General features: G+C 37.4%; 1 protein-coding gene across 5 annotated transcripts in view; it reads right to left on the reverse strand.

Moving 5' to 3' along the window:
* The window catches only part of ypel1 (yippee-like 1), a 29148-nt gene that overhangs the window by 12896 nt on the left and 1689 nt on the right, over positions 1-14563 (reverse strand). For 2 of the 5 annotated variants that reach the window (XM_048188865.1, XM_048188864.1), the window contains exons 2-3: positions 10514-10592; positions 10133-10420 (exon numbers count right to left, since the gene is read on the reverse strand). In XM_048188865.1, the coding sequence (XP_048044822.1) occupies positions 10133-10249 (117 nt within the window). In that variant the 5' untranslated portion in view covers positions 10250-10420; positions 10514-10592. Of the gene's footprint in view, positions 1-10132; positions 10421-10513; positions 10593-12028 lie in introns of all 5 variants that reach the window. The other 3 variants (XM_048188868.1, XM_048188866.1, XM_048188867.1) reach the window with 2 other exon arrangements.

The raw sequence follows: 14563 nt of genomic DNA on the forward strand, positions 1-14563 counted from the left end.
CCCTATTAACACAGATAATAGTGTTTAGTCCAAACAACCTGGACTAGCAAGTGTTACGAGGTCAAACATACTTCAGCCACGTAAACAAACAGCACTGCTAAAGCATCAATGAATAATATATAATCAAGTCTGGAACAACAAAACTTTCTTTAAATATTATTTGGTATATTATTATTAATGGTCGACTGATATAGATTTTTTGATGGCCAAAGCCATTATCACACTATTTGATTTTGATTTGAAAATGCTAAGTGAAATGAATCAACGTCAGGGCTGTAACCACCATAGGCATTAAGGGGGACAATAATTGGAAATGGCCAAATTGACCCCCCATTATTTGACATTTCTTAATGCTGCTCTGCATTTCGCACCGCTCTGTTTGTTGTTAGGATGACAGACAGTTTAAAAAGTTAAATTTTTTAAGCTGGTCTGCCTCAGCGGTCTAACAGCGCTCATCAATGTCAAAATTATGGCCAATCAGATCAAAGAAGGCGGGGCTTACTGTGAAAGTGAAAGAACGCATGTGCGGTAAGATATAAGAAGCTAAACATTTCATATTTTACATCTGTTTTACGATGGACATGTTTAACGATCCACAGTAACATACAGTGAAGTAAATTACTTAACTTTTTTATGGAATTTCTCCATTTCGAATTGAAAATGATGTCATTCAACGATGTCATTCATAGCTAAATGTGACAAGAGACACGCCTTTTTACATTTTTGACATATTAGACAGGCATACAAAAAAGGAGTGAATGTGTGCATACTTTTAAATAAAATATTATTTGCACAGAGTTCAAACGGACTACTTCACAACTTTAGGCGATAATTAGACCTAGAACTTCTTTTACCGTTCTTATTTCTTCTTTATTCAATTAAATCCCTTTTTAGAAAGGAATTTTAACAACTTTACAAGACACTTCACATTCAGAATGAGCAAGAGTTGAAGTGACACTTGCCTAAACACCACTAATAATGACACTCAGTGATGGTGAGAATACACTGAGGAGACTGTGAAAAACTACACCAGAGAAAAGTCGGTCTGAATATTATAGTAGTAAGTCGTGTGCAAATGTTTCACAGACATATTCATGGATGGAGCACTGCGTGCTCTGACACACCAGCTAAAAATATGGATTACCCAGAACATGTGTGGTGCTTTTCAAATTAGGAATCTTAAAATGGTTAAAATAATGCACCACCAATGCACTTAGTCAAAAAAAATAACATCCATGAGTTTTCAAACTATACACATTTGTATGTACATCCGTGAGATTTCTACAAATGCAACGCATGCTTGTTGTTGGTGTAGGTGGTTGGATTTAGGCCAGTCCTGGTAACCAGCTGTCATCCTCGTTCGCAGGAGCTGGGGCATGGGCGAATCGGCTTTACTTTTCCACTGCCGGTGACCCGAGTATAGCTACAAGCCTAATAAAGACTGTTAAAGCCCACAGAGGCTGTCTGCTCTCTTTTAAGAGGAGTGTCTAACCAGCTCGAGCTGAAGGCAACGGGTAATTTTATAGGGACATTGACACAATGAAAGGCCCCCAACTGTGTAGTTTAACACTGGGGGACAAGTAAATCTGGCTGTGGTTACAATGGCGATATGTGCATAATGCACATATGAGAATGAAAGGAGGGGCAAAAGCTGTGCATTTAGGAGGAAGAGAATGCATTCAAGCCAGATCAATGAGATTTAATTACATATCTGCCTCCATTATTATGTCATCATTACAAAAGCTGCAAGCTACAGTCCTGGGAAACATTCAGCGCAAATAAGCTAAGAGAAACATTAGTAACTGTTAAAAGTGTTTTACATAAGCTTCCGATTCAGAGTTTCTCTTTATAATGCATTCATTACAGTTACTTTTTTGCAGCAGAAATGACCTTCCAAGTGTTCCAAGTGACTCGTTTCTTTAAGGTTTTTGAGATGCCTTGAGGATATCTTGGTAAGTGTTGCTTGGTTTTCTACTACTGTAACCATAACAGCAGGCCACACAGAAGGGATCCCTGGGATTCGACAACTCGCTCATATTTGCCAGTGGTAAATTAATGAACACTTAAATGTTTTTCCCCCATGACAAGGGCCAAGGCTATTTAGGTTAACCTGCAGATGCAATGAAGTGTAGATCAATTATTTAAAATGGTGGTTTGGACCGTGGGGCCTAATGCATAAAAGCTGCATACAAAAAAGGGGGCTTTTGCAGGAGTTAATACAATTTCCTTCATCAGGATTTACAAAAACCTGCACACTTCTAAGTACTGGTGTTCTCATTTTAGCGACTGCAGTGGTCAATGAGCACAAAAAGATTCAAGAACTAACCAGTTCAACAGTCATAATTTAAAGGGACTGTTTATTTTACAAATATCTTTGGGATAATCGATTGTCAGCTGTCAAACTGTGATTGCCTTTGGCCAAAGTAGTTGATACCTACATTTTAACTAGTAGTCACATTGACAATTCACATCAATTTAAATCAATCTTGCCAATATTAAAGGATTAGTTCACTTTCAAATGAAAATTAGCCCAAGCTTTACTCACCCTCAAGCCATCCTAGGTGTATATGACTTTCTTCTTTCTGATGAACACAACCGGAGAAATGTTAATAAATATCCTGACGCATCCGAGCTTTATAATGGCAGTGAACAGGGTTCACAAGTATGAGCTGAAGAAAGTGTCTCCATCCACATCCATCCATCATAAACGTACTCCACATGGCTCCGGGGGGTTAATAAAGGCCTTCTGAAGTGAAGCGATGCGTTTTGTGTAAAAAAAAAAATTCACATTTAACACGTTATTGAAGTAAATTTCAATTTCTCCAATTGTGTTCATCAGAAAGAAGAACGTCATATACACCTAGGATGGCTTGAGGGTGAGAAAAGCTTGGGTTAATTTTCATTTGAAAGTGAACTAATCCTTTAAGTCAATTTAGAATATAGACAGGGAATATTCCATACCATACGTTTTATTTTGCAAAGATGCATTAAATTGATCAAAAGTGGTAGTAAAGAAATTTACAATGTTACTTATTTCAAATAAATGTCAACATTGATAATAATAATAAGAAATGCTTCTTGAGCACCGAATCAGCATATTAGAATGATTTGTGAAGGATCATGTGACACTGAAGACTGGAGTAATGATGCTGAAAATTTAGCTTTGCATCACAGGAATAAGTTATATTTTAAAATATATTCAAATAGAAAACATTTATTTTAAACTGTAATAATACTTCACAATATTCCTGCTTTTATTGTATTTTTTATTCAAATGAATGCAGCCTTGGTGAGCAAAAGAGATGTTTCTCTCTGATCTCAATTTTTTGAATGGTAGGCATGTAAATGAAAAAAATTAAATGCATTGCAGATAAAGCCATTTGCGCATACTTAAATTAGCCTATATACTTCAGTTTGCACTGAAGCTACACACAATATTAAGCACCAGAAATGTTTACTTCATACAACACACAAGCCTACTTGAAAATCTCTGAGCCACTGCACTCTAATCAGTGGAGATTTAGAGCATGTGGCCATTGTATTATCACTTCACTTCAAATACCAATCAGGTGATTTATGGCATCAGTTCATTGATTCATGCTCACATCATAAACTTTGACCAGTATCATCCACACATTTGGTCCACAACCGTTGAACATCAAAGAACAGACGTCTCTCAGGTCTTTGTGCAAAATGTCTGCAATTCCTCCAACGCAGGCTGATTTTGATTGTGAGGCTAAAACTTTCCACCTGGTTTGAAAACAAAACCACCCATTCTTTCCTGCCTTCATTTATCTATTGGCTAGAGATCTACTCAGCACCGACTGACTGACTTTCTTCCCTCTCTCACTGGCCTTAAACTCTTCTGCTAACGTAACCTGAGATTACTGTTGTTAAAACAGAACAAGTGGGTCATTTACTGTTCCCATCAAAGGCACCTGGCTTAGAGACAAACTGCAGTCAATGCCGGGTTTGTTCTAATTCTTTTCAATCACTACCTGATTGTGGGAGCAGTTATGAGGCACATCTGATAGTAGGGGTTTGGTAATCCACTTTAAATACAGAGGAGGAGAAATGGAGAGATTTACAGAAAAGGGATCAGAACCTGCAACCCATCAACAAACAGATGCAGATAAAGGCGTCTATATGGGCAGTATCCCAACCACTTCACAAACCTACACAGGCAGCAACTCCACACTTCACACAAAAAGAATTCTGTATGGAAGAGCTGTAGCATGTGTCTTTAACCAAACAATACTCAGATAAGCATAAAAATACACAGCACACTAAAACGGTTTTACTTTTTCACTACATTTGGCAGAATGCATTCTGGGATCATAATTTGGCAGTAATGAGATTTGTTCATTTCTACATCGTATCGCTTAATACAAATGATAGAGCAATGTCTTGGTCAGGTCAATTAATCTGACGATTTTTGGCCAGTTTTCGAAAAATTGCTCTGCCTGGTGATACTTACAAAATTGACCAATAGCCATGTAAATATATGGTATACATTTTCTATTTTCAAATATTATTAGTGAATTTTGGGTACATAAATATATAATATAAATGTAAATAAGTATAAATAAATTCAGCAATAATTAATTATTTATATAAACTCACAATTGCGAGAAATAAAGTCAGAATTGCGAGTTATAGTGTCAGAATTGCATGATATAAACCCACAATTCTGACTTTATAACTCACAATTGCGAGAAATAAAGTCAGAATTTTGACTTTATAACTCACAATTGCGACTTTATATCATGCAAATCTGACCTTAAAACTCACAATTCTGACTTTATAACTCACAATTGCAACTTTATATCATGCAAATCTGACCTTAAAACTCACAATTCTGACTTTATGACTCACAATTCTGACTTTATAACTCACAATTCTGACTTTATGACTCACAATTGTCACTTTATATCTTGCAATTCTGACTTTATATCATGCAATTCTGACTTTATAACTCACAATTCTGACTTTATGACTCACAATTGCAACTTTATATCATGCAAATCTGACCTTAAAACTCACAATTCTGACTTTATGACTCACAATTCTGACTTTATAACTCACAATTCTGACTTTATGACTCACAATTGTCACTTTATATCTCGCAATTCTGACTTTATATCACGCAATTCTGACTTTATAACTCACAATTCTGACTGAGTTATAAAATCGCAATTGCGAGTTATAAAGTCGAAATTGTTAGTTATATAGTTCTGACTTTATAACTCACAATTCTGACTTTATGACTCACAATTGTCACTTCACATCTCACAATTCTGATTTTATAACTCACAATTCTGACTTTAGAACTCACAATTCTGACTTTATGACTCACAATTGTCACTTTATATCTCGCAATTCTGACTTTATAACTCACAATTCTGACTTTATGACTCACAATTGTCACTTTATATCTCGCAATTCTGACTTTATATCACGCAATTCTGACTTTATAACTCACAATTCTGACTTTATAACTCACAATTCTGACTTTGAGTTATAAAATCGCAATTGCGAGTTATAAAGTCGAAATTGTGAGTTATATAGTTCTGACTTTATAACTCACAATTCTGACTTTATGACTCACAATTGTCACTTCACATCTCACAATTCTGATTTTATAACTCGCAATTCTGACTTTATAACTCACAATTCTGACTTTATGACTCACAATTGTCACTTCACATCTCACAATTCTGATTTTATAACTCGCAATTCTGACTTTAGAACTCACAATTCTGACTTTATGACTCACAATTGTCACTTTATATCTCGCAATTCTGACTTTATAACTCACAATTCTGACTTTATATCATGCAATTCTGACTTTATAACTTGCAATTCTGACTTTATAACTCACAAGTGCAACTTTATAACTCACAATTGTGAGTTTATATCACACAATTCTGACTTTATAACTCACAATTGTGAGTTTATATCACAGAATTGCAAGATAAAAAGTCACAATTATGCCTTTTTTATTTTTTATTCAGTGGTGGAAACAATCTTCCATATATTCACACACACATATGCTTTGCTAAATAAATGACTGCAGTTTTAAAAATTGGCCAAAAGACTGCATTTTAGAAGGTAAAATAATTATGCTGCCAATGTTTTGAGGCATTTTTCGGGAAAGTGCCTATGGTGCATTATAATTCTGCCAAAAATGTTTTGGAGCAGAGATTAGATGTGCACATCTTCCAAGGACTATTTTTGTTAGGCACTTTTTTGGGAGGCACACAGCGTAAGGATTTCCCCACTTGACAAGATTGCTTTAAGTATAAATATCTTGATGTGGTGATATACTACCCAATGTCCCATCTCTGGAGCAGATGGGGTGTCTGTCTGTGAGCCAGAGGGGTGCTTGACGATGACTTACTGCAGCAAAGCCTTAGCTTAGCCTCTCCACAATACTGTCCGCATTCCGTCAGTGATGTTTGATGCCGATCCAATAGTTCAGCATGCAAGTCCTGCTTTTTGTTGGCTAGCACCATGCCTGCTAATCCTTTCTAATGTTGATCCAATTCTTGGCAGGTTTGTGACAGCATAATGCAAGATATGTGATACCTCACCTCTTATGAAAGAATGTATTAGTAGGACGATATGCATCCTTTCAACGGGGGATTCGCCACAATTAATATATCAAGAATGATTGCATTATATGAAAGATAACAACGAGAAGACTGAGAAAGATATCAAACACGGCAAGTCTCAGCTATGGTGGCCATGCCGGAGGAGTGAAAGTATGTCATAAACAAATTGACCTGCTTTAACAGTTAAAACAAACAAGTCACAACCATTTTCCACTTTCAAGCGCTAACAAAGGCCTCCATTCTGAAATAAAGTGGGTCATCTTTAACAAAGGCATGTTTATGGCACAATCTAAATGTCAGGATATGTAAGGAACATCTGTTGAGCTTTTTATTGTGTAATGTCTATTTTTGCCCTTAAAATCTCCTTGCAGATAAGAGCGCAGAAACAATGTACCCTTCATAATATACGGCCTGCCACCGAGCAGGTCCATTTGTTAATGAAACGAAGATGCGTGCCATGAAAAGAGCCCTTAGGTTTGCAGTAGCTACAGGAGAAAGGTGCTGGACCCATACTATCACCCTCACCAAAATGACATAATCAGCTTAGAGCTAATTCTTGGCGCTGAGGAGATAAGATGGAGAGAGGAAGTTGCAGTCGAGTCCAGTTCAGTCATACAGCAAAACCTCTTTTCACCCAGAGCGACACACCTCCCCAGAGCATGTGGTGTTTTTCAAGTGCTATAAAGAGCATTAATGCTTTTATTTGGACACACAAACATTCTGTGTGTGCTGGATGAAGGAAAAGAGACTTTCTGAAAGACTCTGGAGGATGAACGCACTGGAGCTTGAGCTGAAGTCGATTCAAATAAATTTTGTTTTGCTTACTGTGAAATTACATTCTTTGTCCTGAAGTTTGCCCTTGGTCTACCTTCACGTCCAAAAAAGAAAGTCTAACTGTCATGGGCACATACAGTCAGTCAATCAATCTTCGTGTAAAGAGGGCATGATATTACTGCTGCTCTCCACAGATCTTATTTTAGATTCTGTGTATTTATATACAAATTGCAATGCATCACCATTAAATATCATCAGACCATAACTTGGTGGTAATAGGATTCATTTCTACAGTACATTTTAGATATATGGAATGTATTACTTAATATCACAAAAGACTGCGATTTAATTAAGTATACAGTCTGTTTGCGGCGCATGTTTCAAAGTGAAGTTCGTACTTTGCTCCGGTGTTTTCCGTGTCTCAGAGCGGCTCGGTTCACAGTGAATGCAGTGAACTCCATGTCTACATGTGAGTTTAACGTGCATTTGGGAACGTAGTTACACATTATTTTCAAAATTTCTAACATTTTTGAGGGCGGATCACTACAGCATTTCACTAGAATTGTAACGAGATGACTTTGTAAACCTGTTTTCACAGAAACCAAAATTAAAGCTCATCTGCAATTCCTGTCAAAATAAAAGCTCGAAGGTTTATCTCTCACATGTGAAGAAGTTAGGACAAAAGTATTGTAATTTCCCTACTGTAACATAATGTTAAATAATTTACAATTTTACAGTGCATTTGTTTTACAATATTCAGGCCTGGTTTGAAAGGGCTTAAATTAAGCCAGGATTAGGCCCTAGTTCAATTAGGACATTCAAGTAGCTTTTTTTATATGTGCCTTAAAAAAACATGGTGTGCATCTTGAGACAAAACAATGGCTCTGACATGTTTTAAGATATGTCAGTGCAAGTTGCTTTCAGTTAAAACAGCTCAAACATGCATTTTGGTCTGGGACTAGGTGTAAGCCTTGTCTGTGAAACCGGGGGATAATATACATTTATTTTTATGATTTTATTCTAATTGTTTGGCTTCCTATAACACAAGTGTGGATGTACTGTAGACTGAGACACTATATCACAACTAAAAAGAGGGTTGAGCCCCCTTTAAAGTTCAAAATCAAAGCACTGACATTTTTCTTTGTTCAACTTGCACACTGAATATGGGTTGGAGCTCTTAATTTTGAACTCTCAAAGTGGGCATGCCCCTAGAGGTACACATATATATATATATGTTCTGTTTTTTGTTTGTTTGGATGGAGTACATTTAGTATTGACCTGTTTGAAATCTTAATACAATACTACAATACAGGATTGCACCACTGCATATCAACATAATCTATGACCTTAAAACAGCAACAGCAGTCTCTAAATATGTCACGGAAATACAAGTTAACCAACATTCCATTCCTCAGGTCAAAATAATTAAACGTTGCTGGATCACTTGGCAACTCGTGAAAACTTAGAGGACACGTCAAACAGCTTGAGATTTATGACACATAAAGCAGCTGTTGTGCCTTCTTTTTGTACATGAGAATTTTCAATTAGACAGTAGACATGTTCATACTTGGACTCCATACTTGGCTACATTGTCACTGTGTCTGTTGCCGTTGGTCAGCATCTAGCTTTAAGAGGTTATTTACGATGGTTTTTAAGAACATTCTTTTCAGGAATTTAAATTCTGATTCAAAGTTTTGTCTTTAGAACAATCATAAGAAATGCTTTATGGAAAATAAAATTAAGAAGAAAACAGCTGTCAAAAGGATAGTTCACACAAAAATGTAAATTCTGTCATCATTTACTCACCCTCAAGTTGTTCCAAACCTTTCTTCTGTTGAACACAGTATGGAAAAAATATACTATGGAATTCAGTGGGTTACATCAACTGTTTGGTTATTGACATTCTTCAAAATATCTTATTTTGTGTTCAGCAGAAGAAAGAAATTCATACAGGATTGGAACAACTTTAGGGTGAGTAAATGATGACAGAATTCTTATTTTTGGGTGAACTATCCCTTTAAGAAGAATTGTATTCTTAAGAATCTAATTTTAAATCCCTTTAGCCTGGAAAACAAGAAATCAAACAAGTTAACCAAACCACCTGTTCCGAGATCGTGTCTGAACTACAAGAGGGTCCGACTGATCCTGACAGGTGCTGTGCATACTGGGGAATGGATCATCTCTTGCAGTAGTGTTAACAGCTTAGCCATCTGGTAGAGTGGCACGTGCCTCCTGTGCGAACATATCCTGCTAAATCCACCAAACAAGATGCAAAGTGTCTGCTGTGGTGTCACACTATACCATACACAAAACGGTACGTCAGTTAGGCTGGTAAACCTATTATGGGTGCTGTCAGGAAACACAACAACAGTCTAAGCACAGCAGAGACATGACTTACAGCATGCTGCAAATTAACAGAAAATGTTATCTAGTTTATTAAACACAGATACATATATACGAGAGCTGTCAGTTCATTTTTCCCCCACTAAGTTTATTTTGCACGTTCATTTATTTTCAAATTAAGTAAAACTACTAGGTAAATCATTTGGCAACAATATTTTTATGTGAGAATCGATCTTCTCGAAACACGCAAGCGTCCCGTGGCTACTGCAAAAGCTACAATGCTTTGAAAGAACCTGAGCTATGATCAAAGTACTGAATAATGTAGTTCATTTAGTAGCATCGCTACGTTTAGTTAGTTACTCCCCAACACTGCCTGTAAGTCCATTAGAGTCTCCACTGACCTTTGAGATGAGCTCATCGTGATTGGCGAGATGTGCCCGGCAGTGGATGCAGCTGTAAGTTCGGTGACAGTTGGGCAGGTAGGCCTGGAAGGTCTTGGACTTTGTCATTTTTACCATCTCACAGTCGTGGTGCTCCTCACTGGGTTCCTCTGGGCTGGCACTAGACGAGTTGCAGCTCTGCTGAACTTGCTGACAGAAGAAACACTGGAAGATGCAAGCAAAAGCCGTCGTTGTTGTGGAGTGGATGTGTGGTACGCTCCACACAGACACCACAGGAGAAAATACGACCTGGAAAGACAAGGCAAGAAAAAAAAGGATGGAGAAAGTCATTATTCATTGGCTTTTACCAAGATATAAATGATAAGGTAACCTTAAACTGACCTTTAGGCCCCAAAAATCCTCATGATTTTCATCATTTACTCAACTCATGCCATTCCAAAACCCTATGACTGTCTTTCTGCTGTGGAACACAAAATGGGAAATTGCACTGGTTACTTTATCCATGCAATTATGATGAATGGGGACAAGAACAAAAGCACCACAGAAGTAGTACATATGACTTGTAAGCTTCACAAAAATATATTCTGGCCCTGTTTACACCTGGTATTAAGACGAGTTTTGATCGATCGGATCACAAGTGGACGACGCTAAATACAGGTGTAAATGGGATCTAAAACTTTTTGAGTTTGTCCACTTTCGACCACTTCCAGAGGTAGTCGAAAACACATTCGACCGGATTGTAGAGTTGTCAAAAGTACCGACTTTGGTACCAAGTCGGTACTGAAATTTTAAAAATGTGACGCTTTGAGCACTGTTGAGCGGATTCGAAAACACCTCCGATTGGCCATTTTGTTGACTCACTCATCGGATATGTCTGTGATTGGCTTCAACGATCAACGCTTTAAAAACGTTGTAAATAGTCATCAACGATGGTCTTCACCAACCGCTTGCACAGATACACACGGGAGTGAACCAGTCTGCTGATAGACGCCTGCTTTCAAACGCTCCTGTTCCCGCTTTGATCATTGTAGCCAATCACAGACATATCCGATGACCACGTCAACACAATGTCCAATCAGAGGTGTTTACGAATCCACTGAACAGCGCTCAAAGCGTCACATTTTTTAAATTACAGTACCGATTGGTACCGGAGTCGGTACTTTTGACAGCTCTACCAGATTGCTTTCGTAGTGTAGACGCTCATGTGGTCGAATGTGCCCGTCCAATCGTGTAAACATTATGGGATGCACACTAGCCAGACGGGATTTAAACTTTGTCGGCTAAAGACCCAAGTTTGGTTTGAAGACGGAAAACGTACCAAGAACAATGTTCTCTCATCATTCCTGATTTCTAACACGCACTCACAGCGTTCAACGTGGTCTTGCAGCTATCAGAGTAGAAACTAAAGCTGCTGCTTTCCGCGTGTTTTTCCATCATCTGTGCGCATTCAGTTGTAAATTACGTGAGCTTATTTTGTTCATCAGATTGCAAGATCTGAAAACCCCATACATTTACCTGCACATAGACCCTCCCTTCGAAGAAATCAGGACAGAAGTGGATGAAATTGGACAAAAGAGAGGAATTAAAATACCAGGTGTAAACAAGAATGTGTCTCCCTTGTCAACTTGTAATCCAGTCGATCAAAACCCATCCTAATACCAGGTGTAAACAGGGCCTCTTCTGAGTCCGAGTTAATCTTTTAAGAATTGGACTGATTTGACTTGATCCGAATTACCTTGATTTACACAACAATCCATTGCAGTCAACAAAAGTTAACTGAAAGGGTGGATGAATAACAACTTAAAATTATGGTCTCTATGACTTAGAATATGAAATTGCATGGAAAGAGTAACCATTAAACGATGACAAAGTATTTCATTTTTAGGTTGAACTTACATTTGCATTCATGCATTTAGCAGATACTTTTCCAAAGCGCCTTACATTGCATTTAAGGTATGCATTTTCAATTCAATGCATTAAATCAATCCCATGTGCTTGGTGTTCTTAATGCCATGCTCAACTTGTATGAACTAGCTATTTCTTTTAAGCATGAACAATTAGTCCTAGAAAGGCAAAAAAATATTTACCATGTGCAAAAGAGCAGCTAAAATCAGATAAAAGCGAAAGAAAACAATTTCCTCTGCACCCTTGACAGCTTAAGCCTGTGAAACTGATGAAGTGTGAATAATAAAGATTTTCCCTCCAGTGAATACCACATATTTAACATTCACATTTCAAGTTGTTTAAGCATGTTTAAAATGGCAGCTAGTTGCCCTGTGCACCAAAAGGACCAAGCTAAGCTCTATTGCCAGTGTGGGAAACGCATTGTCCATTACAGAATAACATTCAAATCATCTTGCTTTACCAGACCAGACTGCCCCCTTACAGAGCCAAATTAACACTAAAGCAGTGAATTAATTGTGGAAAGTTGCACTTATTTCAATAATTTTAGCTACAACTCTTCCTTTGATTGCCATGCAAAACCATTGTACATGAACACGGTTACCAAAGTACTATATGCCATGTCATGCCACTGTATCACTGTACCACTTCTGCAGGGGAGGAGAAATTATAAGGAATAATAATAATTAAAGGTATTTTCACACTTGCAGATGAATGGTTTAAGGCACTGGCAGATTTTAACATGTGGCTTTTCTAAAAGGCATCTTTTTTGACAATCATCAGTCCATAGTTCACATTCTGTTCACACAGACAATCAGAAAATAACAGGAAACTCTGTATAATGCGCTAATGAGGGGGCCAACAACACTCTACGCAAAAGAAAAACAGTCACTTCCGCAATAGCACAGGAAGCTCCAACCATGCCGACCAACAAAGCGCGCGAGCTCTGTCTGCCCCTGTGGCGCCTGTGTTGCCAGATCTCGCTAAAACAAGTAACATACTCTGACTTACCTAACCAAAACAATGCTAAATTAATCTTTTCAATAATCATATCCTTGTACTCATTAATTTAAATGTTTCACATATTACAACTGACCTTTAAATAATTCTCACTCATGCACACACGCACACAGATAATCTGATAAAAGCAGAAACTGAGGACGAAAGAGAAACTGGGCTTCTGCGATTAATAATTATTACATAATACAATGGGATTCGTACAGCAGGTGGGAATATTTGACATCTGCTGCTATTAGTGGTCGATGATACGTCATTGTGATGTGAATATACCAAGTAGCCCATTTATCAATCTCAAATATGCAACTGTAATAACAAGCCCTCAAAACGGACCATAATTATAAGCGACTTTACGTAAACAAAACAAAGTCACTTATAATAAGCGGAGATGGCAACACTGTCGCGCGTGCATGAAGACAACTAAAGCTCGCTCAGCGCGCGATGTTCACGCGTCTCGGTGGAAATGAGAACTTTACCTGTAAACATTACATCTATAGATATTCAATTTTTTTTTTTTTTTTTTTTTAATCTTAAAATCAGTTAATCACATAAATATGCAGGAAAAAGGCTCGAGATTATTACATATATGTCATGTTAATAGCAGAAATGATAATGTAAACAAAAACAAGCGCATAACGTGCTCGCGCAAATTACAAGACAAGTTAATTGGAAACAACACACATCTATAACACAGTAAAATGTGCGGAAAATATGTTTATAACTGTTCAATCTGCAGTGCAGCAACGTAAATAATTTGCAACAAAAGCGTTTTAAGTTATAAAATAAAACCAGAGGATGGTCGATCTGAAGGAAGATCAACAGCAGACAAACAAAGGAGGTTCACGAGCGCGTGTTAACCTGACAGGATAAGGCTAATCATGAGCATTATGGCTCCAGAAACAATAATAGCTGAAACAAATCCAACCATTTAAGAGCTCGAATAGTCACGTTAAGCCACTAATCACTTATAAATCTAATCAAGTTACTTATTCAGTGCAACTTATTCCGCATACGCATCTATTCGTCTCTTTTGTTTTACTTCCCTGCAAAGTGACAAAACAACTAAAGCAAGATGTTCATAAAAGCAATTCAGTGTGCCAACAATAGGCTACCAGTTACAAAAGGTGTAAATTGATTGTTGTCAGCAGGATCTTTAGAGCAAACAACAAAGAAACCGTGAGACCAACGTGGATACAAAACAAAGGCTCGTGCTTTGACAAAACCAGGAAGCGCAGTGACACAGTGACAAAATTTGAGTCTCTATATATCTGCAAACACAAATGCCAACGTTAAATTGTCATTCTGTATAGCACATTTGTGTTTTTATTCCGTACAATTAACTAAAAAAAATCGCGTGCATGCATCCAGCTCCACATTTTTCCAATGGCAGACGAGAGATTTAGACAGGAAAGGTTTAGAGCTCGAGTAAATTTACTAATACGCACTCTATAACAATAATCACGCTTACACATATCAAATATTAAAGTATATTAGTTTGAAATGAACCGAAAC

The sequence above is a fragment of the Megalobrama amblycephala genome, linkage group LG4 (assembly GCF_018812025.1).
Source record: "Megalobrama amblycephala isolate DHTTF-2021 linkage group LG4, ASM1881202v1, whole genome shotgun sequence".
Lineage (NCBI taxonomy): Eukaryota > Metazoa > Chordata > Actinopteri > Cypriniformes > Xenocyprididae > Megalobrama > Megalobrama amblycephala.